Below are 17,693 nucleotides of genomic sequence, written 5' to 3' on the forward strand. Positions count from 1 at the left end.
CAGTAGTGCGAATGTTAGTCGCAGAACTAGAGACGGATCTAAGTTCAGTCAGGATGGATTAGTTTTTTGACAGGCACGAATTAATCGCTTTGGCTCTTTCAATGGTTGGGGATTTTGCTTTTTTGGCTCTCTTCAGCGACGATCCGCGCCGCTTTTCCTGGGACCTTTTCCTGCTCTGCTTTCGCTTCTCCTTCTCGCTCTCGCTGCTCTCTCTTTTCCCTTTTTTTTAACTCAACTTTCTCGCCCCCCCCAGACTTCCGTCTCTCTCTCTCTCTCTCTCTCTGCCTCTGCCTCCGCCTCTGCCTCTCTTTCTCTCCCGGATATTCTTCTTCCCCTCACCCAAATTTATCCGCTCACGCAATCTTCCCCCCCATTTCTCCCCATCCCTCCGTCATCCATCCTCGCCCCCTTCTTCTTCTTCTTCGCCTTCCTCAGTCCTTTTCCCTCCTCCTCCTTTTCCCCGGAATCACGTTCAGGCACGCCTTCCTGCATCCAATTCCTTGCAGCCTGCCAGATCAGCGCCAAACGTCGGTCCGATGATTTCCCCCTCGTCTCGCGTCTCGTCCGTCCCTCATTGATGCGGCCCAATCAAGTCTCCTCCGCCCCGACTACGACTAGTACTTCCCCTGCCATACTCACCACCACCACCACCACCAACACCCTCGTCCCCTGTTGCGCTTAAACAACCTCCCTTCTTCGCTTCAAATTCCGCCTCGCTTCATCCCTCCGTATCCTCCTCGCCTCGTCGAAAACAGAATGCTACCCTGGCCGTCTGCCGTGCTCAACCGTCCTCGTCGCATCCTGTGCTCTTGATCGGCAATGACCCTTAGCGGTGGGAGAAAGCGAAGCAGAAAAAGAAGAAGACAAAGCCTCTCATGGCGTCTACAAAGGGTGTCGCCGCTGGGCGGAAGAAGGACGCCATTCACTTCGTCAATGCGCGCCCAGCATCTGAGACGGAGCGGATCAAAATCCAGCGGCTGGTCCGCGCCCATGTGGGCAAATGGATCTCCGACCAGACCAAAGATCGTTCGTCCGGCCCAGAATCGCCCGACAGCAATCAATCCCAGTCGTCTTCCTCGTCCCCAGATGCCTCCAGTCAGTCTCCGCCTCAGGGCGCAGTTCCGCCCGCCCCAGGCCTTCATTTATTGACGCCTCCGAACGGCTCTCCGTCCCCCGCTGCTCTCACGCCTTCCGCCCTTCCCCTGGCCTTCCCCTCACACCACAGTCCTCCCTCCGAGACACCTATTCGCCGTAGTTCATCGGATCCTTCCACACCTTCTCCAGAGTATGGATTCGCTGACTGTCCGCCCTTGGTACCGGGGGTGGTAGGCGAGTCGCATTTCCACTTTGATCCGGAAGAAATGGAGTTATCCCCCGATACCGTCTGGCAGTTCCAGCAACAAACTCTCGATGAAACACCCTATGATCACATCGAAACTACGAAAAGGACTACAACTTCCGATTCCTTCAGCGTGCCGGCTCCCTCGTCAGCTACATCCATGGGGTGTATTGAGAGTTTTGGCTGTGTCGCCGTCGATCCGTTTCATACGAACCCAATGGATCTGGCGAGAACGGAGATTGCGGCCACAGAAGAATACTGTTCGTGCTCATTTCTTGTTCCTTCATTACATTTCTCTTCACAGAGCACTAACATACGGTATCCATAGGTCTCTATGTCCTGTGGCCCGGCCTGACCCCCGTCTCCCCCGGTCAGGAGACGCGGCCAGCCAGCACCAGCTGGTTACCCCTCGCTTTACAAGACCGCACTCTATTTACCGCCTTCGTGTTCGGCTCTCTGTCTCACAAACGCCTTCGGTGGCTCAATGGCTGGATTTCACGGGAATCCTTCCTGCCAGAAGAGCAACGGATCCTGCAATGGTGTGAGCTGGAAACCATCCAGAACGTTACACGGGAAGTCAGTAATCCCAGTCGAGCGGTGTGCGATTCAGTGATTCTCGCTGTCATCTGCATGGCACATAATGTCGCAGAAGACCACGGACGCGGCATTCATCGGACTCTGCCGTTCGATGCGCCGCTACCACGTTTGCAGTGGCTGGACGTCTATGGAGCCCTTCCGCCGAATCTGGTTCATATCAAGGGTCTGGTGCAGATGGTGCGGTTACGGGGAGGCATCGAGAACCTGACTCTGCCCGGGCTGGCTGCAACTCTGTCCTTGTTAGTCTTAACTCCCTCGATATTCCCGCTTTCCATACTAACTTATAATCCTCAATTCTAGCTCCGACATTGTGACCTGCAGCACCTTCCTCATGCCACCCGTGTTCACTTTTATTCCCCTCTTCCACGAGCGGCGAAATTTCAGCCTGCAGAAAATGCTCGGTTTCACAACCATTGATGTAGAGCGCCGATACGCTCCCCTCCGGGACATCGGCCTCACTGCAGAAATGGTCGAAGTCTTATACGCCATGCATCTCTACATGAGGCTCGTCGAAGAGCACATCAAAGCCCACCTCGTCAACCCCGACTACTCCCTCATCTCCGATCAACGCAACCTCACCCAATATACCCTCCTCTCCCTCCCCGCGGCCAGCCAACTCGACGGGTTTGCCGCCTACAAGCCGCACGAAATCATCTACGAAGCCTGTCGTCTCGCGGCCCTCATCTACGGCGTCGGCGTCGTCTTCCCCCTCCCCTACCAGAGCACCCCCCTCGGCCAACTCGCCAAGCTCATTCAAAACGTTCTCCAAATCTCCGACCTCGCCTCCACCTGGAGCCACCCGCAAGCCCGCATCGCCCTTTTCTGGGTCCTCGTCCTCGGCGGCATCGCCGCAGACGACCGGCCCGAACGAGCCTGGTTCGTCCACGTCCTCAGCCAAGCCGCCGCCAGCCACGGCATTAGATCCTGGGTCGACGCCCGCAAACTCCTCGGTCTGATGGTCTGGTCTGATCGTGCCTGCGACCGACCGGGTAGCGATCTCTGGGCAGAAGTGAAACTGGCTATGGTTAGAATGGAGTGAACTATACCCCCCTTACACATACTCTCTCCACATGCCATCTCTATTTCATCTTTCTATTTCTCTTACCTATTTACATTTATCTTTACTCCTTTCCCATGGCCTTACTCAGTGGTCTATCCTTTGTTTCCCTATTCTCTTATTCTATATTTTAATATTTTATACCCCGCTCTGAGGAAGTGTGGTAGATCAGTATGAATTACGAGGTTACGAAGCAGCAGAAGCAGTGGAATGGTATGGAATGGGAGGGTTGTGTGGCAGGGATAACGGATACCTGCTTGGTGTTGTGTTGTGTTGTGTTGTTGTTCGTGCGTGCGTTGTGCGAGTTGCGTGTTTTTCAGATGGTTACTAGTTCAGTACACTCACTAGATTAGATCTTACTTAAGATGTATGTAGCTATGAGTATATACAGGTGGTGGAAGGAAGAGAAATTGAGAAAGGAATATAGTATATAGTAATGAATTAACATTATCATTCTATTAATTCATGAATGGTCGATCTGGAGTGGTGTGGATTGGATAATACTAAATATAAAACACTGGGAAAGGAGAGAGAGACCAAAGACAGACTTGTGGGTTGTGCCCCTAGGCAGATAAACCATCCCATCCAAACAATGATAATCCAAGAAGTTGCTGCAACTATCTATGTATCTATCTACAGGGAAGGGATGTATAGGCAATAAACCTTTTCACCAAGGCAAGGCATTTCAAGAAGGTGGAACCCCAACTGCAAAGGAAGATCGACGCCCCCGAATACTATCACCCAGCAGCGGTGTCCTCTCATCCGCGTACCAGTCCCGAGAATTCACCTGGTCGTCGTGGCCCGCCACGAGTCCACTCTCAGCATTGGCACCATCGGTGACATTTTCTTGGGCTAACTTGGCGGCGGCTAGCTTCTTAGTCTGCCATGAGACGTATGCGACCAAAGCTAGGCCAACGGGGAACGTTAAACCTGTAAGCATCGCGTTGACGGGAATGGGATTGCGATGGAAGACTCGGAAGACGAGGGTGTCGAGGCCTGTCTGAGCGAAGTTTCCCAATCCTGCAAGACAGATGATGAGGCCGTATACCTTGCCGAAAGTTTGGAAGCCGAAGACTTTGGAAGCGTAGTCAGAGACGGATGTATAGTAGAAGGGGCGATAGATGACGAAGAGGATGATATTGGCATAGCCGGCGAGGATGCTGGGGATGCAACCAAGGAGGCCAATGAGCGTAGCGGTGATAACGAGGATACCAAGCACGACTGGGGTACTAGCATTGTCGAGGATGGCTCCGGTGAAGGGGACGGAGATCAGGCCGCCGAGAGGGAGTAAGACGTCAAAAGTGGAATTCAAAGCTTTGGCACGCTCGAGCGAGTGTAGAAGATAGGTGTATTGTTGACGAATGGTGGCGACGAAGTAGTTGATTCGAAGCATTTGGAGGACGGTGAAGAGAGTGATAAGCACGAACCATGGGGTGCGAATTTGCTGCAAGGCTGAGCGGCCATGCAGGGCACCCCAGACACCGCCAGCAGTGTGAGGGATAGACTCGGTCTGTTCTTCTTCTAGTTGTGGTTGGTGGTCCTGCTCGGGCGTAGGTGCATGTAGCAAGTCCTCGATTTGATTGATAACAGTCTGCCGCTGAAGACGGCGGTCATTGCGTTGCCGTTCTCCTTCATTACGGTCACCAATAGCTTCATCTACTCGGTCAGCTGCCTCCGCTACGATTTGTTCTTCCGCCTGCTGAACAAGCTCCCCTGCCGTCTTGTAGGAGGTTTTGGGCATGACCGTTAGCTGAGCAGTCAAGATGAAGATTGGTACAATGAGATAGATAAGGAAAAACCGCGATGTAGTGAAGGCGCCCTCGGTCTTCTCATTTAACAGCCGAAACACGAGAAAGAGTGCGCTGGAAGCGTCGAAAGCACCCGTAAGGGTGGACAGGATAAGACCAGAATGGGTCGGGAAGGTGTTCGACAGTTGATACGATGGGACGAAGATGAAAGGCCCCCCGAGGGATAGAAAGAGATACCCTGGTAAGTAAGCATCAAAGGAAAGCTTGGGTGCGAGCCCGAGCAGAAGGCTGCCCACGGTTAAACAGATACTGCCAATGATGCCACATACTCGGGGGCCATGGGTGTCTAGTATGGCTCCTACGGGCAATGCTGACACGTTTGTTGCAACGGCGGCTACCGTAAACATTAGATTCAGCCTGGAAGCAGTCGGTTAGCAAATACGTGCTGTTAAAGATCCGTATTTGAGCCGACGCACCGGATGTCTTGTCGATAGCATACATCTGAGCCGCTATCGAGCTCGTCCTTTGAGCACAGGTTGCGGTAGACTCCTTCTTTGACGAATATGGGCTTGATTGCCGCAAATCCGAAGACTATTCCTGCAGAGAACAAGCAGTATACAACTGCGATACAAACCTGCACTTTGGAAAAGTTCAGAGTCCGTATTGCTCACCACTGAGACATACAACTTACAGATTCGTTTCGAACGGCCAACCTCAAAGGCTCCCGTAGTTTCTAAGCCCACAGGTTGCTGTGGCCTCAATGTGTCATCTTCTTCGGGTTGTTCTAAAGGTTCGGCTTCATCAGCCCGAGGGCGCCTGGGCGAGGAACCTCTATAGGGTCTATCGAACTCATCCACGAAGGTCTCGTTCCAACCGGGTCCAGCATAGGGATTAAAGTTCAGGCGATCTCGGAAGGTTGGACGACTACTAATGTTTGATTGAAAGGATGATGACAGTGAAGGCTCCGGAAGGTCATGATATCTATCTTCATCTTCAGAGTCCTCTGGTCTCGGTTGACGGCGGAATGCGGCAGGGTTCTGTTCCCAAGACTCCAAGAAGGCGATGCGATTGAGAGACATTTCTCTACTGTGTGCAATGAGATGTCAGGCATGGCTAGAGACAGGGACTTGCTTTTTTTTCAAGTGGGTTACCTCGGACAATCCCTCTACCCCGTGATTCTGGTCCGCCGAGCGTCCAGATATATATAGTATGGTATGTATGTAGCAGTAGATATGCGAGGTGGTATTCGCGAGGGACAAGCTATGACGATGTCTGGTTGGCTGTGGAGTCCGACCCGTTTTCGGCCCGTCGATCAGAAAAAGGAGGGGCGGAGAAGCTTCAAGAGCCGAAAGGATACGTGGAATGGGGTAGTAGATAGGGCAGATAGAGCGTGGAACGAGGATCCCTTGCTGCAGTGGAGGATCAATTGCATCTGGGCGCACAGAAAGAGTCAACGTCGGACGGTGATTGAATGCATCGCCGATCCGGGATTTCTGTGCTGCGCCGCCCAAAGAAGAAGCGGCGATGCGCTGCCAGCAATCACCTGACTGCTGCTTTCCCCGCGCCTGCTGTTTTCGGTCACGCCTCCCATTCCTTCCTTTTTCTCTTTGTTTGTCTCTTACTTCTCGTTCCCCAATTTTGAGGGATGGAAATGGAAACTCTATTGCCTTTTGGCTTCACTTTCCCCTGCTCATCTTATTTTCTCTGATCATGGTTCTTTCCATGTTTACCATTAGTACTAATCTATCCCTTCCTCCCACTTTTTACTTTCCTCCGACCGATTCGTGCCCGAATATATAATTGTTTGGAAAGCTTATCAGATGTCAATTGGCTCACGTAGCTTTATGATCTACAAGCGCCCCCCCCTCAAAGCCTTTAGACCCTCCGCAGTCTCCCTGAAGGCTGCAGCTGCGCCAAAAGGTTGTATGACTATCCTATGTCATTGGTCTGAACCTCCTCCTTCGGATCTAAGTAGCGGCATACTCGTGTGCTAGGTCCTCACGGGATCCCAGAAACCATCACAAAATGGGGTTCTACTTAGCACCGCTGGATCGGTGGTGCCACCAGAGAGAGATTCTTCATCAGGAGACTATTGCGTCTAGATCTTCCATTCATCATACAATACAATGGGCAATTGCAATGCCTCCTGCGCAGGCAGACCACTGGCTCGATGGGTTGACGAGTCACTGAACGCCTCCCAGCTCGACTGATGCGCTGTCGTTTGCTTTTCCCGCCTAGTAACTCTGCCCTGAAAATATTCCGGCCCTCCTGATTGGCAGTGGCCACCATACCACACTAGATACAAGCGGAGAAAACAGTGTTCACGGACCATCCGGAGGCTGGAGCTGCGGCACACCCCTCACCTTGGTGATGCGAACAAATTCATTCGCCGGAGAGCAGCAATGCCGAAGGGGAAAATCAATGGACATAGGCCCAAGATCTGCGTGAGCAGCAGATAGGGTCAACAGGGGGCTTCATGTTCCCTCGCCAATGGCGCCGGCAGTCACAATCTAGACCCGTCGAGTGGCAGGGGTAGGGGGACTTAGCAGTAAGCCTCTGTCGAATGGTCATTACAGGACAATGGCGATGTATCCAAGATGCTCACTAACAACCCACAGGCTGGCTAGGATGATCAATACTAAGGTCACTGTGGCTGGTTGTTGGTAGCTGGAACCCACCGGGGCCATGCACGGCTGACATCCCAAAAGTCCGTCACTTCGCAGACTTTTTTCCCCCTCCCCCCAAAGCTCCAAGAAACATAGTTGCTGGTAGCTGAAAGTTGGATGGAGCTCCTGACGAAAGGTGCAATAAAAAGTGTCCATTGCTTCCTCGCTAGGCTAGCTTGAACCGAAACGTTCCGGCGCTGGTGGACTTCCCATTTAGCTCGTGAGGATTTTCTGCTTCGGGCAGTGATCAGAGGCGGGCGTGTGTGTCCATCACCATGCGCTCTGTCGGAGAGAAAAAGTAGCGACAATCGAAGCAGCGGCATCATTTCCCGAACCCTGGCTAGACTCTCCCCATATTGTATCCAGGGAAATTAAAAACGGGCGCGCTGGCTTATTTCTCGGGTGTGATGGGGAACCGTTTTGCCGGCCATGTTTTGGGTTCGGTTTGGGCCCCTGAAAGGCTGAAACCTGGAGGGACTGGCAAAAAAAGGTCGGGTCTGGTGTTCACGCTAAGGGAGAGATCGACTCGAGCCGTTCTCGTTTCTGTATAGGGTTCTTTTTCCCTTTTTCTCGCCCCTCCAATCCTTATTTGCTCTGGGGGCTCCATGGCCATCACGCCGGCGCTCCACTCCGCATGAACCATCCTCCATTGGGCATTTAACCGTTGAACATTGTTCTGCCCATCCTAATCACCGTCGCTGAGGCGGTCGCTTTTAGCTGCAGCCGAGTAGTCCAACATCGACTCGGCCTGGCTCCCCTTTCTCCTGCCTCTTCCTCTTTATCTTTCGCACATCAATGGCTGCCTCCTGCCGTTGATGCCTCTGCCCCTCCATGGCTACTGTTGCGACTGCCTGTCGAGGACCGACCTGACAACAACGTGATGAGGGGGTGGTAAGTCCTGGCGGCCCCTGGTGCGAATCTTGTTTCTCTCTTTCTTTCTTTCCTGGCCCAGTCTGTTGGGATGCCATTTGGGCGGCATGCGGCCGCTGCTTTTCGACCAAGCTAATGCAACTGTCTACGTACAGTCTCACCTGTCGTCAACGCCATCTCAAATGTAATTCGCTTTCCCCTGCAGAAGCCCGGTTTATCGGACGGGCATGGCCAATTTTCCAGTTCAGCGCCTCTAATCATGGTCTTCTAGGTGACAAGACGGGGTCCTCGTGCTTGCGATGCCAGCGATCGGGACGGCAGTGTATCCCGGCACCGACAAAGACGGAAGAGGTCACTTTTCGACACGGGCAAAATCCGTCACTGCGGCCAAAGGGCCCTCCCCGTTACGGAGAAAGCGACCTCGCGTTTCCTCCCGATCAGATATGGGTTGGGATGCCTGCGCAGGGTTGGTCCCTCTGCAAGAACGAAGGTTTGAGACATTGCACTGACGACGGCTCTGTAGTCTCCTTCGAGGACGAGACGGATCGTACGGCGGCCGACTATCATGTTCTTCCGGTAAACCCTCCATCAGCATCCCGGAAAGACACATTCAAGCGTCGATCTCTAGCTTCCACGGCACCATCCACGTCGTCGCATGCCCTCCAGCCTGTATTGTCCCCGAGTGACAGCACTCCCTCCAAGGCCCTTCCACCACAGGGCCTGGACCCAGTCAATTTTCCTTTTGCATTTGATGAACTCCGCGATCGACAGAAGGTCGCTAGTTTCAATGAGGCGTTCCTCCTTCGGCACTTCCGAAAAACGCTCGGCCCATGGGTGCTTTACCCCATTCTTCGATCAACGATACGGTTGAACTAAGGCTAATCGTCGCTTTCTAGTTGGATGTTTGCGATCATGAGAGACATTTCTCTTTGGATGTGGTGGAACGGGCACCTACGAATCCTCTTCTACTCTACGCATGTTTGGCTATAGCAGCCCGTCATCTCTCCCATACAAACCATAATATTCCCCCGAATACCGCAGATGGATATCATGAGCGGTGCATCGGGATACTCTTGCCTGTTCTGGAAAATAAAGAGATCGAGATCAGCATTGATATACTTCTTGCATCTACTGTGATATTGCGCTTCTTTGAGCAGATTTCCTGTGTGTGCCCCTTGGATAAACCCTCGAGTCCGATAGCAAAGTTTTCTAATATCTCGAGCAGCTCATAGCCCATCGAACGATCTACAACGGCATCTCCTGGCCGGCTCAGTCTATATCAGCTCTCAAGTCGAATGCGCTACATCAGGCGGACTCGCAGAAGCTTCGTTTTGGGTTTTTGTGATGCAAGATATTCAATTTGCTTTGGCATATCAAAAGCCTCTGCGGTTGACATTGAGTCCGTTCGGGGAGAGACTGTACCTCTTGTGGCAGCACACCTCGTCTCAGAAAGATCGAGATTGGACGCATAAGGCTATTTGGCTTCTTGCTGAGACGATAAATCACTGCTATGGGGTAAATCCATCGCTGGAGATGGAAGTGGTGGGTAGGAGTACACTGAAACGAAGGATCCATGCTTGGGATCTGGAGAAGCCGGATAGCTTTCGACCACTGCATTATTCCGCTGCGGACCCAAGAGTTGGCCGACCTTTTCCCGTAGTCTGGTTCACAGTCACTCCATGGTATGTCAAAGACCCTTGGTAATATTGATGACCTGGCTGTTGACGTTCCTTCTAGCGATCGCAGTACAGCATATTTGTATGGCCAAAGCCTTGATCCTGCAACAGGAACTCAGGGCCCTTTATTCGACGCCTAGTCCACAAGATATCCAAATGACCGAGGTACGCCGCTACAGACTGCAACCTTCTGTGGGGAGCCTAACCTGTGCTGTTCAGGGAAACATGACGCGGAGTCTGAGTATTTTGTTCGGAATAGCACTGTCGGTTGATGACGAGATATCTCTGCGCGTCATGGCATGTCACGCACTGTGCGCCTGTAAGTAATGATTTCTGCCCTGGCTGTGGCCCACCTGCTGGATACGGAAGCCCACTAACTGATCAATTGGTCCACCAGGCGGCTCATGGATTCGTGACCCTCTAGCGCAGACATGTTTGCTGGATCTTCTCCGGAGGACCGAAGCTGAGAATGGCTGGCCATGGTCATATATGGTACAGAAGCTAAGCCAAGAGTGGCGCTTGACCGTCAGGTGAATGCTGTTGATCAGCTGATCAGATCATTCTGCGCTGCTTCTCAACCGCGTCGTGATGATCATTCACTTTTTGGCAACCGACAATTGCTTGAACATCACCAATACTCCAAATGGTCTACCACACTTGACCGCTGTTTCTGCTTTATCCGATGGCTCGCTACGAATCATGATCAGCAAGTGGGGAATGGCCCAGCCAGTGCCGGAGTACGCCGGCTTGCAGACACTGGCAGTCTGGCACGCCGATCCGCAAGACAGCTGTTTCCTCGCTAATGCAGCCTCGGCCGAATGGAATTGGCTCCTTTCGCACTTTATCACAATAACGTGTGGGACCGGGGAGGAGGCTGTTGGGATTCTATCTCGCTTATTCGCCATGGCGTGCTGAGTGAGTGGGGCTCATGAGCATACCCACTGACTCTAGTGACAAGCCTCTTGACTGGGTACTGCACGCGAACGGGTTTGTTAATTTACCAGTAGGATGGGGGAGTCTAATGTGGGAGCCGATCCTCGAGTTTGGAGCACGACTTGAGGAACATTTATCCGATCAGTCCCATATGTACCGGCGGACGGACACAAAAGTAGCTTAGTTTCATGACTCTTTCCTATGTATATAAATATACCCAGACCTGTACTCCAATAGTATAGATACACATGATAAAAACTTATAAACCAAGAAGAGGAGGGATATCATCAACATATATAAACAAATCCGCCCCCTCTTCCCATATCCAATCACCTAGAGAAATACACCCCACCTCAACTTAATAAAACCCCATCCCCCCATCCGCCTGAAATGGGAAATTGAGAATCTCATCTCCAAGCATATTCCCCAACATGTAAAGATTCTCGGGATCAAACCCCATCTGCACCCCCAACTCGGGGAAAAATAATCCCTGTATCGGATGCCCTCCTCCCCCTCCTCCACTAACACTGGCACCAGCACCACCTGGAGTCACCACCATGCCATTCCCATTACTCCCACTACCCGGATCAGCCCCGAATCCCTGTACATCTTGGTACCCGGGGCTAAATGCAGAGTAGTATTGGCGAGGTTGAGGGGGGTACTGGACCCAGTTTGAAGATGTGGAAGGTGGTTCGGCGGTGGAGTCAGTGGTGGGACTGGGGTTCAGGGAGTGAGGGTGAGAGTGAGGGGGGACGGGCAGGTCTGATGATGTAGACTGTTGGGGTTGGGTGGTTGTGAGAAGGTCGGGGTAACTACTTGTTGAGGGTGTTGCGGTGTTGGGCGTGTAGATGGGTCTATTGCTGTTGGTTGTTGTTGTTGTTGTTGTTGTTGTTGTTGTTGATGCTGTTGTTGTTTGGTTCGGGGATGGATTGTTGGTTGCACAGCGGGATTGAGGGTCGCCCATGGCGACTTCGCTGAGGAGGTGGAGGGGGGTTTGGCCTTGGCCTTGGCCTTGTTTGGGGGGTTGCTGGATTATAGTTAGTGATGTGATAATAATGGATGGATGGATGGGTTGAAGGGTGATGGGGTAAACGAACCTGAAGTCTATCTTCATCAGAGCACTTAAACAGCGACAACGCGTCTTTGAGGACAGGTCCCTGGTCTTTGCGTTTCATGAACCAGTTCCGGAGAAGAGTCAAGACGACGCTGAATTTAGCAGGGGTGCGACCGCCCGGGGATTCGCCGGCTTTGGTGTAATGGCGGATGACTTTGTCCAGGTAGTATTCTGTCTTCAGGCTGCTGAGGTCTATGACTTGGGCCATACGGGTGTCTGGGCTCGAGACGATGGAGTAGATCTTGATGAGGGCGACGATGGCGAAGGACGTTCGGGCCAGAGCGATGGTCGGGGCTAGGACTAGGTCTTTCGTTTCGATGGAGCAGAGGACGTCGATGGCGTCGTGGATGGAGGTGAGGCAGGTGCTTAGGGCGTTGATGTGAGCTGGGCTGGTGGGGCTGGCGAGATCGTCGTTGGCGGATTTGGAATCGTCTCGGTGGAATTCTACGTGCATGGCATTTTCGTGGAGGAAGAGGTTGAGGATACAATAGGCTTGTTTCATGATGGCTGGGGTTGTGGTTAGTAGGTGGTTAACCTAGGATTGGGGGTAGAGGATTCAACATACGGGAATAGTGCTCTGGTGGAGTTTCTCGACGCCATTGTTCGAGTTGCCTTTCGAGGACTCGGAGCGTGTAGAGGAATTTCGGGTCTGAGAAGGATGATACGGTAGGGGCGTCGTCGGTAGTGAACTGGACGGCGATATCTTCGAGGATGTGGGCTAGCTTTGCCCATTGGATCATGGCCTTGTCGGATGGTAAGGCGTCTGGTGACTTCTCCAGTATTTCCACGCATTCGTCCATATATGGCAGCCATCGGACTAGATTCACGCGCCTTAGAGAGACGGCGACCCTGTGAAGTGTTAGCGATAGATTTGGCATCATTAATGAAGGGATACGAACTGCACAGAGAGGAAATAACAAGCAAGCCAAGTCCGTCTCGCCTCGGGTGAATCCAGATCTAGGACGACAGATGACTTCTTCGAGATAAGCTCCTTGACTAGGGCGAACGGCTTCGACTTGGGGATCGCCTTCCGATTGAGACCCAGATCCATCGCGAGTGAGACAGCAATGTTGGACAACTGATAGAATTTTACCTCCTCGAAGTTGTCTGGCGGCGTGTACCACTTGCAGCACACCAAGATCGCCTGGACTAGATCCAGAGACTTTTCACCTTTCACCACGACTCGTTCTGCAAGCACTTTGTAGAAATCATCCAGCAAGGACAGCTGCAACTGTGGTTGGATAGTACCGATCGCGGCCGCAACTATAGCGTGAAACAGCACCGGCTTCTTCTGCCGCACCTCATCCATCGTTGTGCCCGGTGGGAACACCACCATAGGTATAAGGGTGGCCATATAGTCTATATATTTGGTGAATGCCTCCTCAGCCAGTGTCTCACTCACGAGGCCTCTGTCAATCAGATCGCCCCCGCCCTCGCTGGCCGTATCCTTGGGTTGTGGCTCCGCTCCGTATCCCATAGCCCGCCATTGTTTAATAGCCTTATTGTACAATGATTGGTCGTCGGATGGGCTCGAAGTGCGAGAAGACACTGGAGCAGTCTCTTTGATCTCCCCACCGTGTTGCCGCTTGCTCCCCGCCGTGCTGGATGGTGACTTCAGAGGTACCGATCCATTAGCAGAGACATGCGTTGCGGATGGCAGCCAGCGCCTTCCCGGATGCTCCTCGCGTGGCGGCTCAAGAGTCGCGGGCGGCGGAAGAGGGTGGGTTTCATGGCCCTGGGAGGCCTGCAAGCTTGCCGTCAAGGCATCGATCTTTCTCTCCAGCTCCGCCACGCGACTGTCGGTTTTCTTCTGGCGCTTGCGCGTGGGAAGGGTCACGATACAATTTCTGCCGGCCTTGGCGCACCGTTTACACGTCCCATTGGGATGGCTGAGATCGGGCTCGCATCGGACTTTGAGTTGTCGGCAAGCTTCGCAGGCGCGCGGACGTCGTAATTCGGCATACGGATCGTTCGGATCGACGGAGTCGAGTTGAGAGGACGTGCTGGGCACAGAGCCAGGTTCAGGCCCGCTTCGGTAGATAGATGGCGTCGACTGGGAGTGCGCGGCGCTGCCGTAGTAGCCGGGCCCACTTGCAGACGAGACGGCGGATCGCAGCTGGTCAGCGGGCGAGTAAGGGGACGGTGGCTCGGGGTAATTGCTGCTGCGTGCAAGAGCGGAGGGAGCGGCGGCATTGGGGTCGGGATGTCTGGAGGAGGAGGCCGGGGGAGGGATATATGGACGACCGGCTGCGGTGCCGTCGGCAGGAGAGCTGTCACTGCCAGCACGCAGACGCGGATCGATCTCCATCGGTTGCGGGGACTGGGTTATGGCATGTCAGCCTGGGTTGCACGATGACGGGTGGAGGGTCGCCATGGCCAACGGATTTTATCACGACCGGCAAGGAGTTCCGATCGCCTGGCCGCGTTATTCCTAGAAGGGATAGTAAGGAGACCGAAATGAACATCAAGCTTACATTTTAATTTGAGAGAACAAGAAGATGAGGGGGTGGAAAGCAAGACACCAGACTCGCTTGGAGGCTGCAGTTGGGCGAAGGTCGGAGAACCGGACGGTCGGTGACCGACAGCCGACGTGGAGGCCTCAGGCGGCGGGGGGGTGTTTAAGCCTTAATAAGGAGCCTCCAGGAGATGCTGGATAAGATGCATTAGATATCTAAAACCACGTTTGATGGAAACGGAGCTCCGCTGTCGGGTTTGATGCGACACTTTGTGCGAGAAGAAAGAGATGGCAAAGAAGAAAAAGAGAAGAGAGAAACGCGGAGACGCGAAAGTCGAGCGAAGGAGCCTCAAGTGGAGGGGCGGCTTCTGTCGCCTGCGATTTCTGGTGACTGCGACTGAGCCCAATTTGCCGCCAGACTTCAGATATAACTATATAAACATACCATAAACATCGTCCATTTTTATTGCTGGTAGCAGTCATGGAGATCGGATTTTCTTCTTTGACGGATTTCCTATGATTTTCTAGTCTTGAGATGGACACTCACTCAGGCTGCTATTCCTATCGCTGCTTACGTGTGCACCAAATGCCATCCCAATTCCCCTTTTCTATCCATTACCATCCCTCACTTATCGGATCAATGAGTATGTAAAAGGTGTAGCATTCGTAAATGTCCAATGTCCTGTGGAAACAGTAGTCGCTCTAACTAAATGGCCAACAATAATTGCACTCACACGCCGAACGGTTGTATAAAGCATGAGGGGGAGATAAAGAACACCAAACAGAGAGACACTCATAACTCTCTTCAAGCAAGCATAAGCACCCCCGGCTGCTCATCAGCTGCACCAAAAAAAAAAAAAAAAAAAAAAAAAAAAAAAAAAAAAAAAAAAAAAAAAAAAAGGGAGGGGAAACAGGGCCAGGACGCCGGCTCAGCAAAATGGTGCCCGGAAAGAACATTTGCCTCACCAAAAACAAAGCCACCATCGGGCTGACAAGACGAAGGCGGAAATCCAGCCGCAACAAAACCTGCACAGTACAAACAAGGCTCGCTATGAAACGAAGAAATAACAACAAGACATCAGGCTCATTCAGGAGACTTTATGCACCGGGCACTCCTTCTTCCGCTCAAACCATTCAACGATGCATCGCTTGTGGAATTTGCAGAGACACTCCAGCCGCACCAGCGACTGGCCAACCTCGTACTCCTCCATGCAGATGGTACACTCCTGTAGCCCTCCGTCCTGTCCCACACAATCCTTCTCCGTCGCCTTGAATACGACCAGACGAACTGGAACGGGTGAGGACGCCGCTGGGCTGCCGCTCTGCGGAGACGAACGACCCTGTCGACCATGACTTTCAATACAGTCGCGGATATGTGCCTCCCGACCAGCCTCGTCCCCGTTGTTACCCAAAGGTGGAAGCTCTTGGTCACAAATCGGACAGAGATCGCGCTCTTCAACGTGAGGCCGACGCCACGGCGCTACCCCGAGGGACGAAGATCGGGCTGTCGAAGATACGGGTAATGAACTGGCACTTCCTCCCGCTGGATACGGGACTGGTCGAGAGGACGCACCAGAACCCATTGAGACAGGATGGAAGCGGGAACTAGACAGTGATCCGTAGTCAATGGGCCTGGGCCGTTCCTGCAGCCGTGGAGCAAAGGCGCCGCCCAATCCACCAAATGTCGTATAATCGCTTGAGCCTACGGTCCGTCGTCCGGGCCGTGAAGGAAACGTACCTGACTGCAGGTAATTTTGTTAGTAAGTTGGGAAAAAGATCATTCCGAGAAGGCATAAATTGAGACTCACCAGGCCTCCACTATGCGGATGCTGATTAGCGGGCGATGACATGGAATGATAAGATCGATGTCCAGATGGATTGAAGGAAGTAGCGTAGCCCCCCTGCCCTATGCCTGAGCGCGATTCTGCTTCCCCGCGGCTCCGAACAGTCGCAAACCCACGAGGCGGTTCTGGGTTGGGATCTGGGACGCAGGGGTTACACAGCCGCACCTCCTCCCCGCCTCCCAGGGCAGGATTGAGGGCAGTTGGGGACATGGCGGCGTCGTCACCTTCCAAATCAACAATCGGAGCCGCGCGCGGGGGGATCAAAGAGGAGGAGGCATAAGAACGATTGGGGTCGCGCACAATGAACTGTCGGGGAATGGTAATCCGGTGGGGGGAACATGACGCACACACGACTCGGCCACATTTACGGCAGTGATGCTTCCTGTACCAAAAGCTGAAAGTTGTCCCGCAGATGGGACATTTCGTCACCTCCGCATCAGGCTGCCATTGCGGCCGTGTATACTCCACGTAATCACCAGTACCCGTACGTGACCCCGATCCCCGTCGATAGTTATCGGTTGAGCCGGATGTACCCTGCGGCCGGGACTGCGGTGGCGGCGGTGATGTTAGATCGATAGGATTGGCATAGGACGAAGGAGGATCCTGAGGCGTCTGTGCCTGGAAGGCGGAAAACCGGGGGATAGACCTGCTATCCATCGCTGCTGCTCGACTGCTGCTCGGCCCGGCTTCCGTCAACGGTTCGGGAACTGCACGCCTCGACCACGCATCCGCCTCCAGACTGACTATCCGTCGCTTACGATCCGACCCGCTGAGAGTGGATCGCCGTCTCTCAGTGCGTCTATCTAGTGCAGGACCGGCCTCACTTGTCCGTAAATGCTCCGAGCTCGCATGAGGCCTGAGACCAGCAGAAGGCGGTGGGGCGGCGAAAGCGGCGGCGGCGGCAGTGGTAGATGAGGCAGATCTGGAAGACGCCGGACTCGACAGGGACGACATGAACTGAGGGAAAGGAGCAGGCGTAGAGAAGGTCGATGATGAAGATGCTGACTGTCTGCCGAACGCTGCAGAGGAGACTAATCTCCGCCGTTTGGACGACGGACCGTCATTGACTGAGTGGCGCGACGAGGCCAGGATTGGGGGAGGGATTAAGGCAGAACCGCGTTTCCGGGTAGCGTGTAGCAGGCGTGGATGACGGGGGAGGACCGATGCTAGGGTGCAGTCTTCCTGGAAAGAAGAAAAGGAGGAGGGAGGAGAATTGGAGAGAGCATAAAACAGATAGACAGTGGATGCAAAGGTGAAAAAAAAAAGCAAAAGGAATCAATCGACCGTTCGGACTTTTGGGCGTCGAAGGCAAATCTTCGGCCAGGAGGGGGTCTCGTGACTCGGGCGTTGGAAGGAGAAGCACGCGCCCCGAAAACACCAGCACCAGTTCCTCC

General features: G+C 53.3%; 5 protein-coding genes across 5 annotated transcripts; 2 read left to right on the forward strand and 3 right to left on the reverse strand.

Annotated features, from left to right (window-relative positions):
• Positions 1-875: 875 nt before the first annotated feature.
• Positions 876-2,975, forward strand: An12g01030 (uncharacterized protein; the record flags this gene model as incomplete). The annotated part of the gene is made up of 3 exons (XM_001395155.1): positions 876-1,599; positions 1,668-2,175; positions 2,237-2,975. The coding sequence occupies 3 exons, from the start codon at positions 876-878 to the stop codon at positions 2,973-2,975; spliced, it is 1,971 nt and encodes a 656-aa protein (XP_001395192.1).
• A 703-nt stretch (positions 2,976-3,678) lies between these two features.
• Positions 3,679-5,820, reverse strand: An12g01040 (uncharacterized protein; the record flags this gene model as incomplete). The annotated part of the gene is made up of 3 exons (XM_059750664.1): positions 3,679-5,158; positions 5,218-5,338; positions 5,376-5,820. 3 exons carry the CDS (start codon positions 5,818-5,820, stop codon positions 3,679-3,681), a joined length of 2,046 nt encoding a protein of 681 aa, XP_059601779.1.
• A 2,467-nt stretch (positions 5,821-8,287) lies between these two features.
• On the forward strand, positions 8,288-9,153 carry An12g01050 (hypothetical protein; the record flags this gene model as incomplete). The annotated part of the gene is made up of 2 exons (XM_059750665.1): positions 8,288-8,298; positions 8,433-9,153. The coding sequence occupies 2 exons, from the start codon at positions 8,288-8,290 to the stop codon at positions 9,151-9,153; spliced, it is 732 nt and encodes a 243-aa protein (XP_059601780.1).
• A 2,091-nt stretch (positions 9,154-11,244) lies between these two features.
• An12g01060 (uncharacterized protein) lies at positions 11,245-14,308 on the reverse strand (the record flags this gene model as incomplete). The annotated part of the gene is made up of 4 exons (XM_001395158.1): positions 11,245-11,913; positions 11,984-12,507; positions 12,566-12,849; positions 12,900-14,308. The coding sequence occupies 4 exons, from the start codon at positions 14,306-14,308 to the stop codon at positions 11,245-11,247; spliced, it is 2,886 nt and encodes a 961-aa protein (XP_001395195.1).
• A 1,235-nt stretch (positions 14,309-15,543) lies between these two features.
• On the reverse strand, positions 15,544-17,253 carry An12g01070 (uncharacterized protein; the record flags this gene model as incomplete). Its single annotated transcript, XM_001395159.1, has 2 exons — positions 15,544-16,197; positions 16,264-17,253. The coding sequence occupies 2 exons, from the start codon at positions 17,251-17,253 to the stop codon at positions 15,544-15,546; spliced, it is 1,644 nt and encodes a 547-aa protein (XP_001395196.1).
• Positions 17,254-17,693: the final 440 nt, after the last annotated feature.

The sequence above is a fragment of the Aspergillus niger genome (assembly GCF_000002855.4).
Source record: "Aspergillus niger supercontig An12".
NCBI classification, from domain to species: domain Eukaryota; kingdom Fungi; phylum Ascomycota; class Eurotiomycetes; order Eurotiales; family Aspergillaceae; genus Aspergillus; species Aspergillus niger.